This window comes from Rattus norvegicus, chromosome 7 (assembly GCF_021556685.1).
Source record: "Rattus norvegicus strain SHRSP/BbbUtx chromosome 7, alternate assembly SHRSP_T2T, whole genome shotgun sequence".
NCBI lineage: Eukaryota > Metazoa > Chordata > Mammalia > Rodentia > Muridae > Rattus > Rattus norvegicus.
The window spans coordinates 133049061-133066574 of NC_141540.1; the positions used below are offsets into that span (position 1 = coordinate 133049061).

Below are 17514 nucleotides of genomic sequence, written 5' to 3' on the forward strand. Positions count from 1 at the left end.
GGGACTCAAACAGCAGGAACCTGGAGGCAGGAGCTAATTCGGATGCCATGGAGGAGTGCTAGTACTGCCTCCTTCCCATAGTTCGCTCAGTCTGCTTTCTTATAGAAAGGACGACCTCCTCAGGGATAGCACCATCACAATGGGAAGGGCCATCCCATATCAATAACTAAGTAATAGCATTCCCATAGGCTTGCCTGCAGCCTGATCTTACAGAGGCATTTTCTCAGTTGAGGCTCCTTCATTTCAGATGACTTTAGCTTGTGCCCAAAACTCGTCAGAACACGTTTTTCTTAGGTCTGTAACCTATGTACCCTTAAGTTTTGGGGCATTTTAGCAGTGTTGTGTAAGGTTCTATATCATGGAGTAATTTTAAAATGTTTGGTTACTTCTAGCATTTGCACTATTACATCTTTCAGATAAGTTTCTGCTGTGGGTTGCAGGATTGGTAGTTAGGTGAGGTGGTGATCACGTCTCTCTTCCAGTAGCTTCCGGCACCATGGATGCTAGGACGTAAAGGTGATGCTTCTAACTGGGGACAGGTCTGATTTCTCCATGATCTATGACACAAGTAAGTGTGTCTTCAGCAGTAGGACATTACTGTCAGATTGTGAATGGTGACCAGTAGCCTTATCAATGGACTGTTGTGTTCATGTTGGTCTCTGGGACCCCTTTGGTAAACTCCTCAGCAAGATGTAATCCATTCCTGGACTGGAAGCTTTACTCAGTGACCCAGGATGTCTGGAGGAGACATTGTCTCCTCCATTTTGATTCCTTTTAAGTTTCTTTCATATATGTATATAAATTAGGAGGCTTAGGTTCCCATATCGTTTTCCAAAGACCTTTGCTGTTACTTGGCCTTCCTTATATTCCCTCATTTACCCTGCACCCTCATACCCCTGCCTAATAATCCCCCAAGCCTGGTTCCTTCTTTGTCTCTCTATAAAATTACACTTCATTTATTTTTCCTAGGAATATTCCTACCTGCCCCATGGACCCTTTCAACTACAAAAACTTTATGGTTATTCAGACTGAAACAATCATACCGAAAGTATAAAAGCCAGCATCCACATATAAATGAAAATATGTAGCATCTGCCTATGGAGTGTCTTGCTTGCTTTACGGAATGATTGTTTCTAGTTCCATTCACACACATGCAAACGTCAGAATTTCATTTTTCTTAACAGCCGGGTGATATTCTCTTGTGTACATTACCACATTTTATCATGGCCTGTTTATTCGTTGGTGAGCATCTAGGGTCTTTCTAACTTATGTCTATTATGAATATAAAGCAGTGAACCTGGATAAAGAAGTGTCCGTAGTAGAGCTCAGAGCCCTGTTGGTGTATGCCAGAGTGGTAAAGCTGAGGCTTGTGATAGGCTGGTTTTCAGCTTTTTGAAGAGACTCCACACTGACTCCCATCGTGATTGCACAAGTTTACACTCCCAACAGCAATGAGCAAGACTTTCCCCCGCCCTTTCCCACACCGTTCACCAGTATGTATTGTTATTTTTGTTTAATTGATCTTGACCATTTTCATTAGGGTAAGATCAGCTCTCAGAGAAGTTTTAGCTTGCACATTCCTGATGGCCATTTTTGGAACATTTTTGGTTTCATTTGCGGGAACTTTCTGTTAAGTTCTATACTATAGTTTTTATTTGGATTGTTTGCTTTTTTTATTTCTTTGTATTTTCTAGATAGTAACCCTCTATCAGAAGTATAATTGACAGATTTTTTTCCCATTCTGTAGGCTGCCACTTTGACTGTGTGCATTACTGTAGCGAGGTTTAATGCTTCATGAGATTCCATTTATTCAACATCGGCCTTAATTTCGGTGTTGTGTTTTGTTCAGAAAGTTCCTTATACAGTTGAAGTGTGTTTCTGCGTCAGGTGATAGATATGGATCTATTTTCATTCTTCTCTATACAGCCATCCTAACTGTTAACCAATGACTAATTAACCAGTACTCATAGTTAAAGATATTGTCTTTTCTGCAGTGTGTATTTTTGGCTTTGTTAAAAAAAATATGTCAATAGGGTTGTGTAATTAGTTTTGACTTTTCAACCCAATTCACTTGATCAGTGCATCTGAATTTTTTTATGCCAATTGCATGCTGGGTTTATCACTACAGCTCTGGAATACAACTTGGTATCTGAGATGATGATACTCCCAGCATTTTTTAAAATAAACCATATTATTTTTGCAGTGGGATCTAGGCCTCTGAAGTTATCATGTTTGAAGTAGTTCTTGAAGTGGATATCTGCTCTTTTCTTTGTCGGGTGGATGTTCAGTTCTTTCCTGACTGTTGCAAACTATGGGTCCAATTAATGTCTGAGGGCTGTGGGGGTCTCTAAATCCCAGGCAAGAAAAGTGGTCGTGCAGACCCTGGTTGAGAATGGTTCTAGGGTTCCTTGGAGAGTCAAAAGGATGCAGATGGGATAGAAGGAATGTCTGAAAGTGCAAGTGGGAGAACACTGAATCCCACCAAAGTGCCTGGTCATATGGGGATATTGATGAGCTAGGACAAGGGACTGCAGCAGTGAGGCGGCAGAGGGTTTGAGGGTAAAGTGGGGAGCTTATGTGGAGGATGTGAAGGAGAATGAAGATCACTTCCCTGAGTCCCAATTACATATGGACGCTGTGGGTCCCTGGTAAATAGCTCTCTCGGTATCTGCAGGCACATGAAAATAAACTAAATTATTTTTAAATCATCCTATTTCATTTTTCCAAATATTTAAGTAAACCAGAAACATGTTCTTTCTTCCATCTGTGTGGTTTTTATTTTTTAATATGACATTCTATTATGTAAGTGTGTGTGTGTGTGTGTGTGTGTGTGTGTACGCGCTTGTGTGTTTTACAATAGGAGCACTGAAAAGAAAGGAGACCCAGAATATAAACTGAGTTACCTTGAGTCTGTGTCTGTATTGGAGTAGAAAGATACATTATGAGTAACTACCATAGCTGGGTAGCTGGGTAACTCTCAGACCTGGATTCATATTCTCAGGTCTATTTAACAGTCATGAACGCTCTGTGAAAGTTACTGACCTCGAGTCTCAGTTCATCCACCAATGAAACGGAAGGAAGAATGTTGAGACTCTATCATATACTAGAGATAAATGACTGGGTAGACCCAGAGCGAGAGATTTAATTGTTTACTATGACGGCTATGTTCTTGAAAACAAGGTAGCTGTGAGAAAATGTGGTCTGCCTCAACTTCTAATATTTACAGACACAGAGCCTCCGTCGGACTGTATGGCGGGTGGCAATTAGGGAGTGGAATCTCCCCATACAGAGAAGAGCTTAATATTTAGCAGGCAATGCTTTCTTCCAGACGATCTTAGCTACCGCTGGCTTCTGAATGAATTTCCCGTCTTTATCACAATGGATAAGCGAAGATTCGTGTCTCAGACCAACGGTAATCTCTACATCGCGAACGTTGAGTCTTCTGATAGAGGCAACTATTCCTGCTTCGTGTCCAGCCCTTCTATTACAAAGAGCGTGTTCAGCAAATTTATACCCCTCATTCCGATACCTGAGCGTAAGTATTTTAGTGGTTACACTGTTTTTGGCAAAGTTACCTGTTGACGATACATTAGTAATAATGATTGGGGGTCTTCTAGGGCCAGACAGCACACGGTGTATGCTGGGTAGAAGACTTAGTCTTAAATTTTTGAAGTTGGGTTTTATGTTTACTAACATTACCTTAAAATGCTTGAGTTCAAACCCACTGCTTCTACCTTAGGAAGTATATGGAGGGTACATACAGCTCAGTTCAGGGCCCCTAGAGAATTACAATGCAAATGTCTGGGATCTGCTTTTTTTTGTTTCATGACCATTTGTACTTGATAGTAAATTTGAAATGAGTCTAAATGTTTACCAGAAAACAAAACAAAAGGTGATCATGTAATTAGAAAAAAATGATTTTAAAGAGTCGTTTACATGGCACAAATGAACATAAATAATTTCTACTTCTGCTTTAACTAATGAGCATACACTGCGGTGACCTGTGTGCAGGGTCCTACCCCACCGCCATGTTTTTTTTTAATTTTCCCTATAGCACACTGCTTGAGGTGCACTCCACCGTGTCACAGAACACCTGCTCCTCCCATCCCGGTTTAACCCAGTTCTTCTGCTGCATTTGCAGTGATAACTCCATGCCTCAGAAATGACCTGTTTGCTCCCTGTCTTCTCATAAACGTGGGAAGTGACACATTGCCACTGGGATTCCCCTTCCACTTCTCCCTGGAAACGGTCATATAATTCGCTCAACCCACCCTTTTCATTCCTTGCTCACTCTTCCCCAAGGTCAAGTGTGCCCTCCCTAAAGGGGCCCTGATGACCTTCCCCACTCTGCCTCACAAATGTACTTCCCCTGCGCCTTCTACACATTCTACTACTTCCTGTCTCGGTGATGGACAGGTTTCCGTGCAGCCGATCCTCCAGGGGTTCTGGCTCATGTCCCATTTGAATCAGGGCTTCTCCCTATCACCCATTCCCTTCTTTTTCTATCTTTAGAATCCGTCCCCTCACTCTGCATGTTCTTTCCTGCTCTGTGAAGGTCATTTGGGATGATCATAGGAAATTCATACTTGTTCAATCAAAGGCGGTTTTTTAGTCCCTATTCTTTTTGGTATTTGACCCTTCTCACCTGCCTCTCAAAGTCTCTCCTTGCTTTCTGCAAGGCTCACCTTCCTCCTCTGGCAAGTCTCACACAGCACTAACTACCAGATGTTCCTCTTTTCCTTATTTTCCTCCAGCTGTTTCTACATATTCGCTCTAAAATACACATTTTTTTGTTACTGGTCACATAAATGGATCTAATTTCACATATCTCATTTTCTCTTGTGTTCAGGCTTTAGTTTTCCCTATATCCCGATCTTGTTCCATAAAAACTGTCAAGGGTGTTAACTAGAGTGTTCAGGACATTCCCATGGCTTTCCCACCAGCTTCTCTTCCTCCCACGTGGCTGCAAGTACTTGTGTTTTCTTACAAGTAGCATTTCCACTGATCAATGCTCCCCTCCCTGTGATGTTCAGAACAGCTAACCCTGTGGCTTTTAATTGTATCAGTCTGTAAGCCACTGGGGAGTTCTGAGAAAAAAATGAAATGCAGACTCTGAAACCAGAAGTCTTAAAACCGCCATCAAGGTTTCACCTTATGCCAAAGGTAAAAATCTCTATTCTTACCAAATCCCACTGGTATTTATTAATTCGCTGACAAATTGATCTCCAAACTCTTACACTGTGTTCTTGGGCCCTTTGCCCCATGCTTTCAGATGACCTTTAGGTCATACATTTTAATGCCATCGTAATGTCATTTGACTTCATACATGCTTTCTCTAATTCTCTGTACCACCTTAAAGCTTTATCCTGAGATGGCTCCATTCAGTTTTGATTTTTGCCATATCGCCTCTATAACTCTAAATTTTTTATTTGGTGACCACTCTTAGACTAGGTAGTTTGTTTTGCCTTTGATATTGTCATGGAATATTTATTACTTTCTTAGCAGTACGTACTCAAGTTTTGGTGGTTAATAATGCATTAAGCCGTCTGCATGCTTTTATCAGCACACATTTCATAACTGATGTGCTGAACAACAGAGATACGTCCTGTCTGTAGTGTAGGATTAGCACTGTCAGAATAAATGGCTTCTCTCTGCCAACCTGATTGCTCCATTTCCTTAGTTTCCGAGGATAGTTTCCTTGTTCTGTCTTCTGTTCACTTAATCTACTTCTTCCTCTTACTTTTTTCTCTTTCTTCCATGGTTGAAGTGCTCCTGAAGTGCCTCGCAACATCGTTCAAAGTATTTTACACATATTTGAAGTTCCTTAATGACACCTTTAAATTCTGTAGCCAATTTAGTCTGATTAGGTTTCAGGATGTCCAATGAAGTTCATATTTGCACATGTTGTGCACAGAGAAATCTATATATTGGCATGAAAACATACCTATGTATACAAACCATCCATATTGATACAGTATTACCCTACAAAGTTTCATGATGTGACAAAAGGAAAAATGTTGTGAGTAATAGATTATGTGTGTTTGTGTCTCCTTATTTTTTTTTAATATTAGGAACAACGAAGCCATATCCTGCTGACATTGTAGTGCAGTTCAAGGACATATACACCATGATGGGCCAAAATGTGACCTTAGAGTGCTTCGCTCTTGGAAAGTAAGTATGCCTGTGCTCTTCATCTGCATGCACAGAGACACCACAGGTTCTGTGCCTCCTCAGGAGATAAACAACTTAAGTGCTTCATTTTTAATCAGTGTGGATCTTGAGCTTTTATATCTTCTATCTCAAGCCCTGTTCCTGATATTCGGTGGCGGAAGGTGCTAGAACCCATGCCTACCACAGCTGAGATCAGCACCTCAGGGGCTGTCCTCAAGATCTTCAACATCCAGCTAGAAGATGAAGGGCTCTACGAGTGCGAGGCTGAGAACATTAGGGGAAAGGACAAGCACCAGGCAAGAATTTATGTTCAAGGTAGATATTTTAATTCTTTATGAACTCCATCAAAGTCTTATTCAAAGGCCTTTTCCATACTTGAAGAACTGTCATGGAACGATTAATAGTTTTAAAACGTGTGATGTATGTTACATTACTCAGGTAGGTGAGATATTTACCTTATTTCTAATTAAGTTACAACTCTGGGTTATAGTCATTGTGAACTTCACTTTTGATCTTACGATTATAGCAGTAGATTGATAGCTGTTAATTAAAGTTTTCCCACTTAACTTTTTATTATTCTCTACTTTTCAGTAGTGTTATTTATACATGAATGGATGCATTCTGGTTTAAAATTTGAGTAAATGGTTTGCAAAGCTTACCATGCCTCCGAATTCGCTGAGGGGCTTGATAAAGTACTGGCTGTTGGGTCCCATTACAACTTTCTGTAATATGAAATAAACAATTAGATTTCAATGAGATCATTCCAATTTTTTGTTTGCTTGTTTTGCTTTTGTTTGTTGAGACGTGGTCTCTCTATATAGCCCTGGCTGGCCTGCAATTCACTCTGTAGACCAGGCTGGCCTCAAACTCTTGGTAATCTCTTAGAATCTCTGACTAAGAAGGTTACTGTGAGCTCCACAATGTATATTTCTAAAAAGAATTCCCAGGTGCTCATGTTACTGGAGTTAGAGAAGCCCTGGTATAAGGAATCAGCTCTTTTTACTTGGACAAAATTATTTCCATTCCAGTGTTTGACCCTCACCCATTGGAGCAAACTTGCCTGGGAAGACAGAAATTCTTTCCAGGCAACTCTTGGAATTTCAATTATTTTCTTAAAATGTATTAAAGTTTGTTTGTGTGCACCAATATTTTTGCCTGAATGTATGTATGTATATTACATATGTGCCTGATGCCTACCTCTGTAGGCTGGAGGAGGGCATTAGATTCCCTGGAACTGTAGATACTGATCGTTGTGAGTGCCATGTGCACACTAAGAATTTAATACAGTCTTCTACAAGACCAGCAAGGGCTCGTAATCAATGAGTGACCTCTCCATGTTCAAGCTCTGGGAACTTTTTTAGGCTGGAGTTACCATTACAACTTTCTGTAAATGGAATAAACAACTAGATTTCAATGAGATCATTCCAATGTTTTGTTTGCTTGTTGTGTTTTTGTTTGTTGAGACATGGTGTCTCTCTATAGCCCTGACTGTCCTGCAACTCACTGTGTAGACCAAGCTGGCCTCAAATTCATGGCAATCCCCTTGAGTCTTCCTCCTGTGTTTTCTTTGTTTTTAACTCAGCTTGTCTTCTCCTAGTCTCTTCCAAAAATAAATTTTGATAGAGTCATTTGAACTCTAAAAATTGATCTTTATATCCAATTGTTTTTCTCTCTTAACTCACTTAATTTTTTCCCCATTGGCAGCTCTCTGCTGAAACCATTTTTGTATAATCACCCAGAATGTCAAAATGTCTGTTGCTAAAGCTGATCGATCCTCAGCTGTGTCTGATCAGATCAGACTCCATTAGCAGTCACACTTGGTCCTCTCCTCTGCACTTCATTCTCTGTGCTTAGCCCCTGGATCCCACACTCCATGCCTATGCCAAACTCTCATTTCCCCTGCAGTGTCCTCCTAACTCGTACCCTTCTGACACTGAGTGATGTGTGTCAGTAAGGGAATGTCTCTGTACCCTGTATTATTTCAACACTGGAAAATACTTTCTAAAATCCACACCTTTGGAGATTGAGTGTAAATATTTTCTCTGAACTTGAATATCCAATGCCTCAATATCATTAACATGACACATATCAAGTGTATATGGAATGACTTCTAATAGAGGAACAAAGTCTGTGGGTTCTGTGAACGTCTTGAATAATATCACCACCTTTGTCTGGGTCTAATGATTACAGATAAGATTAATTCAATGCATTTAGAAACTTTACTCCAGGTTCTCAGTAGAGTAAAAATCTGAACTGTCAAATACCTAAGGCCTTGAAGAATTGAAGCGAAGGAGTTATTTTAAATGGCCCATCCTTATGTCTTCTTTCCTATAAGACATCTTCAGCTTTATCTATAGCTCTATGACAACTTTCTTCAAAGTTATATAATGAAACGACATACATAATTCACCAAAGTGGTTCAATTATTTATTCTTGACTTTGTATTATGTATTGTCACGCTTATGCGTCACCCTGGGAGGCCAAGGCAGCAGAGGCACCATTAAAGTATTGAAGAGATTCTGTACAAAATAAAACCTATATTCAACTAACTGCTTTGTCAGCATTCAATTTCTAAAAGTTCTCCCCATAAGTTAAAGAAAATGATTGGTGAAAAAAGGAGCTAAATTAGATTTTATACTGCAAAGTACACATAAGGAGACATATGCCTATCCATATATTAGATTAATATTGATAGTCTGGACCTCTCACAAAATATTTTCTGATTTCTCATATGTGTATGTAATTATATATACATATATAATATTTCTAATAATACACCCATGGCATTTCCTACAGAAAATAAATAAAATATAATATCTCACTTTCAATACAAAAGGAAATCAAATGGTGCCCTCCATGACGAGTTCTCTCTCTCCATTCCCTTACCTATTTTACAGTTTGCCTAGATTTGTGCGGACTGCTTAGATAACGGACATATTTAACCCCACTGATTTTTCATGTGGAAACATTCTTTTTCTCCTTTGAGGCAATCGCTATCATTTTCTCATTTTCTACAACTGCCAAGTAGATAAAAATGAAAATGGACTGAAGTTCATTTCACTCCATCAGGAGTTTCCCCAGTGACAACTGCTGATGGAGCTGCTGTGTGGAAGTGAATTAAAGTGTCCTGCTCATTTTTATACCTATAGAGTAAGATACTACATCAAACAATACACAAAAGCTGCATTAAGCAGATAGTGTGTAATATGAGGAATGGAGAAGATCTTAAATCTTGACCCAAAAGGTAAAATGCACACACACACACACACACACACACACACACACACACACAAGCACATGCCCATGCACACATGTGTACACACACAAACATGCACACACATGCATGCATGTACATGCACATATACATATGCACACATGCACACGCATATGCAACAGTGAAATACATACATATATATATATTTATATATATATTAGAGCTATGGCTCAGCTTGCTAAATATAATAGCAAATTGAGGAATAACTTCTTAAAACTTTAATTGTCATGTTGGCATATCTGAAAGATTTGAGTTATAAGGGAAAAGTCAATTAATTTAGTATTTTTCTTGAATTAGCCTTTAAATCTGTAAATAAAAAGTAATTGGGAGTGCTGATAAGACACTTCATAAGCTAAAAGCACTTGCCGCACATTCACAAGACTGGAATTCTGTTTGCAGCCTTACGTCAGATGGCTCCAACTCCCTAAAGCTCTAGGGAATACAATACCCTTTGTTGCCACCTACATGCCCGTGGTGCACATAAACGTATGAAGGCACACATATACACATAGGTTAAATTAAATAAATCTAGAAGAGCAGTTTCTAACTAAAGTACAGTTGTCTTATTATATGACAGTATGTGAATTTTATAGAGTATAGACCTGTGCGAGCAGACACACAACATGGGATGTAATTTCCAGAATAAAGATAACAAAATGCAAATTTTATTCTCTTGAGATTGCAATGGGTATTGAAACACTTATATTGTTCCTCCTTTCCAGCATTTCCTGAATGGGTAGAGCATATCAATGACACTGAAGTGGACATAGGCAGTGACCTCTACTGGCCTTGTGTGGCCACAGGGAAGCCCATCCCTACCATCAGGTGGCTGAAAAATGGGTACGCGGTAAGTATGTGGAAGTGTCCCGCTGTTCCCAAGTGTATGCTGAGTCACAGGATGGTCAGTAGAATAAGGGTGCTTGGGCCCTGAAATAGAAGAAAAACTTCCTTGAAAAACAAAGTGTCTTCTTTCAATTTCAACAGCATTCTGTAATCGTATCTTTACCTCTCTCTCTTTTCCTTATTTTTCCTTTGTTCCACTGTCCCCCTTCCTATATAACCATTTCCACTGATATTGTCCCCTCTTTGCCACTGTTCCCCTGAACCCCACAGAAACAGAGGTAAGAGAGACGTGCTAAGTCCTATCCCAGCCTTGGGACAGTTGACAACATTGGGTCCCTTCTCCACCTTCCCACTCTAATCTCCCAGCTGGTCCAAAGGGGCAAAGGTGGACCCTCGGCTCTGTAAGATGAGTAGAACAGGAGCCACTGGGCATGGTAAGTGGTCTTCTCCATGCCATGAACGCCCCAGTTTGTGCATCGTAGGAGAGAATGAGGGTGTATGACCACAACGTACCTAGGTTAAGCATTGACCTGAAGCTGGATGAAGAGTTTACATACGGTCCACTTTCCTCAAAACCATGTACTTTATTTCACCCTTCAGTATCACAAAGGGGAACTGAGGCTGTATGACGTGACTTTTGAAAACGCCGGGATGTACCAGTGCATAGCAGAAAACGCGTATGGGACCATTTATGCAAATGCTGAACTCAAGATCCTGGGTCAGTATCCTTTCTGATTTCTGATCCATGTCTATCAAACAAACAACCTTTGATAAGGCAAGAGGATATCCATAACTTGCGTTTAATTCCACTGTACTTTGATTAGATGCGCAACACAGGTTGGTTATTTATTTATACTGCCAATTCTCAAATCTCAGACTAAAGGAATAGTGAAATAAGCAAGTGGTTCTCAACCATTCTAGTGCTGTACGACTTTACTACAGTTCTTCACGTTTTGGTGATCCTCAACCATAAAATCGTTTTCACTGCTAATTCATACCTCTAATTTTGCTACTGTTATGAATTGTGATGTAAAAATATGACATGCAGGATATCTGATATGCAGCCCCTGTGCAGGTTGAGAACCTCTGAATGGACTAAATAGTTGTTGTAAAAAGTGACTTCCTCAGAGGAGAAGCAGAGGCAGCAGCTCTTGGGGCTTCTTACAAGGGCATAATCTCACCCACCATCAGTTCACTGAGCAGGCATTACAGTAAGACCCCTCGGTGATTTTGATAGGCAGAATTTAAGAATCACTAGAATAAACGATAAAGATCCAAGTACAAATCGGCCTGAGAAAGCAATCTTCTCTCACAAGGGCAGGGTGCAGATGACAGGGATATATTGTGTCTGTTCATAGCCAAGGTGACTGAACAGTGGACTAGATGTGAGAACTGGGAAGACAAAGGGTATGCCATCTCTGGGGTTACCAGCTATGAGACTCTGTGTCATGACGTCATAACAACTATTCTGTAATATGTGTGACTTGAAGATGATCTTCAGCAATGCCGTGTGCTCCTTAACCAGTTGTTTGGTTCCAGTATTCTTTTAGCTGTCTATAGGTAGGTCATGAAGCCCTGGATTGGTTTATCGAAGAGTATATGCCCTCAGTTGGTGCTTAGTAAATAGAAAGTTAAATGGAATTCCATTATTAATTGAAAAGAGGTTTTTTTTTGGTCAAATTTTAATCCCACCTGTTAACTACCTGTGATGCCATAGTAGAATTATATCAGTTTAATAGATTTCGATTCTTCTGTTAGTATGTATGCCTTGAGGGATGCTGAGTGGGATGGCTGTGAGCATGTCTAAGAATTTATAAACAGCATGTGCAGTGGGTAGAGTTCTAGCCATTCTTTTCACTAATTCCCTTGTAGAATTGAAAAAGAACAGTAGAATTCAAGGTGCCTTTTAGGTGAATAGGTAGGTACATAACTTGATTAAAACTAAAATTTGATTGGTAAAGTTATCAGCAATTGTCCATTCGAACTGAGCCTGCGTTACTAAATTATTAAATAGAAATGTATGTATGAAGTACCTAATAAAGTACAACTCCAATATTTCTATTGATCATTAATCAATAAAACATGCTACACTCCAGAAGGACTGTTTAGCAAAAGGGCTAATATACACTTGTTTACTTCACAGCTTTAGCTCCAACTTTTGAAATGAATCCCATGAAGAAGAAGATCCTGGCTGCGAAAGGAGGAAGGGTTATCATTGAGTGCAAACCCAAGGCTGCACCAAAACCCAAGTTTTCATGGAGCAAAGGGACAGAGTGGCTTGTCAACAGCAGCAGGTCAGGTCACATGGGGATATCGCTGACGTTCAATGGCCTCTGAGCTCTTATAATGTCACTGTGCTTATTGTCCTTAAAACTCTGATGTCAGCCAAGGGCTTTCTCATCTAGTCTTCAAGTTCAATGTCCGATTAGTACTTTAACTCATTCACATCGGTGTAAGTAATCACCATGGAAGAGAATGTTCATGTGCAAGAATTTTTTAATGTTGTAATGTGTTTTCTATGTATAAATGATATATAATTGATTATTTGTTACAGATGAGTACAAATATGAATTGTTGAAAATTGAGCCTAGATAATGGTTAAATATATTTTTTATTTTATGAATATTTTATGAATGTTGATATTAATCATGTTAATCATTTTATTAATTAATAGTCATTATTGACTTTAAAGTAATGAATTGTTGCTTTAATAATTAATATAGTGAATGTTTAATGAGTAGAAACTATACTATTATTTTGATGAATATAAGTACACAAAGTGGTTCAACAAAGCAGGGACTCCTGTGCCTGCAGGAGAAGCTACCCTGTCTTGGCACCTAGCTCTTTGTAAACATTCTCACAGTACAGACGTTAACGTTCCATGCTTTCCCTCACTTCAAGTCCTTGTCAAACTACTATGCCTTCCCAAGGCAGAAACGTAGTCATTTTTTCAATATGAATTGTGGAAAATTGAGTCTAGACAATGGCAGAAGCTTATTCATTTTTTCGTAATAGAGAGTTGTGTCGTACCCAGGGTTACAGATACTACAATTTGTAAGGTGACAGGGCAGTAGGCATTCAGCTTCAGTAGTCGTAAACCTGATCAATGCCTTGCATGTGGCATTGCTGTGGATATAGCACCATTAGATGACAAGGACTTTAGGGTTCTTAAAGTCTCATTGGGACTTATGCACAGTCATGTCACTAACTAGAATACAGCAACTGAGATACCATGTGACACAGGACTGTGGTATTCTTGACTATGTTAATGATCAGTTTCATTGGTGTGGGGGACGGTAACTAAAATTAGTATGGGTTTAGGGAAATTTGTCAGAGGTTTTCCACTGTTACTGGACTGTAATTTCTATGTCGGTGCTAACGAAGTAATTAAACGAGGAATGCATAGTAGCTTGACAAGGATTTGAAGTGAGAGGAAGCATGGAACGTTAACATCTGTACTGTGAGAATGTTCACAAAGAGCCAGTTGCCAAGACGGGATAAGCCACGTGGGAGTGGTATTTATTAGTGGCAACGTTTGGGAGAGAAAAAAAGAGACAGGGCTAGACAGAAGCTGGAGAGCCATTGAATGAGGTGCAGGCCTGACTGAGAGGGTGAGAGAAGGCAGAGAGATTTGGTCGAAGGACTTGGCTTCTGCACTGTTCTGAGAAGACTGAGAAGGGCCTAGGAGAGTGCTTTGGGCAAAAGTGCTTCTAAGAGGAGTTTAGTGTCTGCGACAATTGGACTCATGGCAAAGTCCCCAGATACCCAGTCAAGATGGCAGTAAGCGGAAACCTGTGGCCTTCAGAAAACACAGTGAGCAGGTTCTTTGTGCAGCACATGGAACGGTGGCTTATTATGTTACTTCACATTTGGAGAAGGAGGCCTCTGCCTTGCTGAAACGCGCCATCTTTCTTAAAGAGGCAAGTGTATGGACGAGTCTTCTCTAGGATGCTAGCTATCGTCTCTAGGAAAGTAATGACTCAGCTTTTCAGCAATTGGCCAATGCTGAGAAAGAACATCTGAAAGCAAAGGCCAGAGAATTAAAGCATTTTATGCTGGAAAATGTCTTACTTGTACAGAGCATAATAGTGTTACCGTATTTAATGCAAGGTACGATACTAGTGTATGTTATTAAATGACTGAGTTTCTATTTTCTTACTTTCAATAGAATACTCATATGGGAAGATGGTAGCTTGGAAATCAATAATATTACAAGAAATGATGGAGGAATCTATACATGCTTTGCAGAAAACAACAGAGGGAAAGCTAATAGCACCGGGACTCTGGTGATCACAAGTAAGGAATCCTTTGATGTTTGAGTCATGTGGTTCTCTTTATGTGATGGTGCTTATGTTTTTACAATATTACATATATGTGGTTCAAAACTAAGCTTCCAGTACAGTCAGCGTATTGATGAGTTCCCATCTCAGAGGTCTTCAGGGCAAGGCTCTTCCTCTCGAGTATTGTTCCTAGAACTGGATGTAAGAACATCCTGTTCCTTTACAAAGAGCGTCAAAATATATTGGATTTTATTCCCTTTTAAAACCTTTTATTGAGTTTGTTCTTTTTTCAATTTCATATATGTATGATGTTTATCCTAATTGTTATCACCACCATCTAATATCATGCCCACCCCTGTTACCCGATTTCTCTCTAAAAATCCTCTTCTCATTCTCATAACTTTGCCATTGCCAATTAGTGATGGTGATGGAGTGTGTTATTGTGTTAAGAACTAAGGAGTTTAATCCATGACATCTGTTTCAGGACATGGTGGACATCTCAATGGGCACAACCCTGGACAATAGGGGCCCCTCTCCTGAAATCAGTTAAAAACCTATAATTAAACAGGGTCAAAGGGTGGGCCCCATAAGCTCAGGCTCATGTAGCCTCATCGTAGATCACCAAAGTTGCTATGAAGTCATTACTGCATTGGTTCTGCCATGCCCAGAAGAGAGCACTTTACAGCACCTGTGCCTGTTATTCAGTTTCTTCATTCTTTTCATCCTCTTTCCCATGGTTTCCCCAAAATTGTATACCTAGCCCAATTAGCCCCGAGCTTTCAACTACCACTTATTTTCATCACTTCGAGCCATCATGAGCCTCTGTATTCCCTGCCATCCATAGTGGAGATAAGATGTCTCTGATACAAAGTCAGGAGTAGCGTTTGTCTATAGGCATCAACCTAAAAATTGTAGAAGCAAGTTTAGTACCGTGATGACTTAAATAAATAGTAATATCAAGTTTGTTCTTAAGGTCTAAGACCTCCTAAGCCATGGGTTTTGGAATGGGTTGATAATAATAGGTTTGAAATGCTTCGTGAGGGACCAGCCTCACATCCAATCAGAGCAGGTGGTTACCCCCATAACAACCATACCGCAGTTGAATAAGTGGACATATCACTCTTGACATATTGGGATGATAGGCCGCAGGGTTTGTAGCTTGGTAAGATTGTTGATGCCTCTCCCAGCACTCTACATAGCATCTTACAGCATCCTGAGAGCTAGGAAGCAGGAAGAAAGTTTGCAACCTCAGTTCCTGCTTCCTTTCTCTACACCTTATAACCAAGCTATGCTGTGTTTCCAGCCATAGGCTTCGCAAAGTAGTTATCACAAGAGGCCTGTCTGATTTGGGAGTCTTTAGCCCCTGACCAACAATTGAACAAGAGGTACCACATGCCTGCCTCTTGTTGTTTGTTTAGAAACCTTGGTTCAGGAATAGAAATATCCAGACAGGAAGAATAGCTACCTCCTAACTCTCATGCATGCACGCTTTGTCTTAATCAATACTTTTATTCTTTTTTTTCTTTTTTTTTCGGAGCTGGGGATCGAACCCAGGGCCTTGCACTTGCTAGGCAAGCGCTCTACCACTGAGCTAAATCCCCAACCCCACTTTTATTCTTTTAAGTAGTAAGTGTGTGTGTTTTGTTCGCAGATCCTTCGTTTTGATGAATATGTCTTACACTCTTATCTTCCCCCCATCTTCCAACACACATCCCTGATGTGATGCTCCGTTCCCTAAATCTCATTGCTTTTATATCACCATTGAAATTCCGTCCCCTCCCCCATACTTAAATGGAATTTCTACATTACTTTCTTCTACAGATATTATAGTTTAAACATGAAAATCTAAAGATTTGAAGCTAGGAACCACATATCAGAGAAAACATACACTCTTGTCTTTCTGTACTTGGATTACTATTAAAGTATCTTTTATTCTCCTGCCCTTTTTTTTTTGTTTATGGGTCTTTTAAAACTTATTTTATTTGACTGAGTAATCCAATTTCTCTTCCTTGCCTTCAAGCCCTGATATTCTATCTTCTGCTAGATATATTTTATTAGTGGGGCTTTCCATTGAGCTTTTTATTAAACATACAGGAGTTTTCATTTCAAATTATATAAGTATATATATATGCTTCAGTACTTATATATCTGTATTGAATTATATTTTCATAAGTCCTGAGTTGTTCTCATTTTATTGAACTGTTTGTGTCTTATTGACTTTTATTTTAGCATGTATTTATATCCCTTTTGAACTTCTTAAAGATATCCATAATCGTTTTTATAGTTAGTTGTCCTGTCATCTAAATTGCTTTCATTGGAGATCACTAACTCAGGCTTAATAATTTTTGGAGGAAGCTTGCTGTTTTGGATTTTGTGTTACTTGGTTTTTTGTTTGTTTTAGTTTTGATTTTGTTGTTTTGTTTTGTTTTGTTTTGTTTGTGATGGGTCTTGGGAATCTGTAGTTAGATTGTTCATTGTACTTTTTGGTATAAATGTCTAGCCCATTTTTTTTGAGAGGACTTTGAGATCTGAATTTGTCAGGTTTTGGGAGAGCCGAATGGTACTCAAAGTTCAGTCTTAGGGCCACTCAAAGTTTTTGCATGATTGGGATAGCAGAGGTGGTCCTAGTTCAGCTAGAGAAAATCACAGCTTCTGTCCCCACCAGTGGGCAGTCTATAGAAAGAACAAGATCCTTAAAAGCCAAGGTCACCTTACCAGAGGAGAGAGAGTGACAGCTAAAGATGGGGCACACAGTTGTTCAGTTTAAGTCCCCAATTTGCAACATTGAGATCCTGGAGGTAGGTAGGTAAGAGTTATCTGTGAGGTGAATAGATCTTCTGCAGGCATCACATCCTCAGATGGTCCTAGGGTCCATCCCCAGGAAAAGATACAGGCAGTACTGTGAGATGAGCCTGCATTTGAGGCAAGTCCTCACATGGTGGCATT

General features: G+C 39.7%; 2 protein-coding genes across 12 annotated transcripts in view; one reads left to right on the forward strand and one right to left on the reverse strand.

Moving 5' to 3' along the window:
- Window positions 1-17514, forward strand: part of Cntn1 (contactin 1) — a 305299-nt gene that overhangs the window by 198192 nt on the left and 89593 nt on the right. For all 10 annotated transcript variants that reach the window (XM_087555468.1, XM_087555466.1, NM_001439871.1 and 7 more), the window contains 7 exon segments: window positions 3329-3535; window positions 6072-6171; window positions 6305-6486; window positions 10168-10292; window positions 10889-11006; window positions 12432-12582; window positions 14457-14584. In XM_087555468.1, coding sequence (XP_087411594.1) covers window positions 3329-3535; window positions 6072-6171; window positions 6305-6486; window positions 10168-10292; window positions 10889-11006; window positions 12432-12582; window positions 14457-14584 — 1011 coding nt within the window.
- LOC134479769 (uncharacterized) overlaps window positions 1-17514 on the reverse strand; it is a 60347-nt gene that overhangs the window by 18922 nt on the left and 23911 nt on the right. For both annotated transcript variants that reach the window (XR_015625890.1, XM_087559857.1), the window contains exon 3: window positions 6831-6893. Coding sequence is in view for 1 of the 2 variants with exons in the window: in XM_087559857.1 (XP_087415983.1) it covers window positions 6831-6893 (63 nt within the window). In the remaining variant the exon portion in view is untranslated. The remainder of the gene's footprint in view (window positions 1-6830; window positions 6894-17514) is intronic.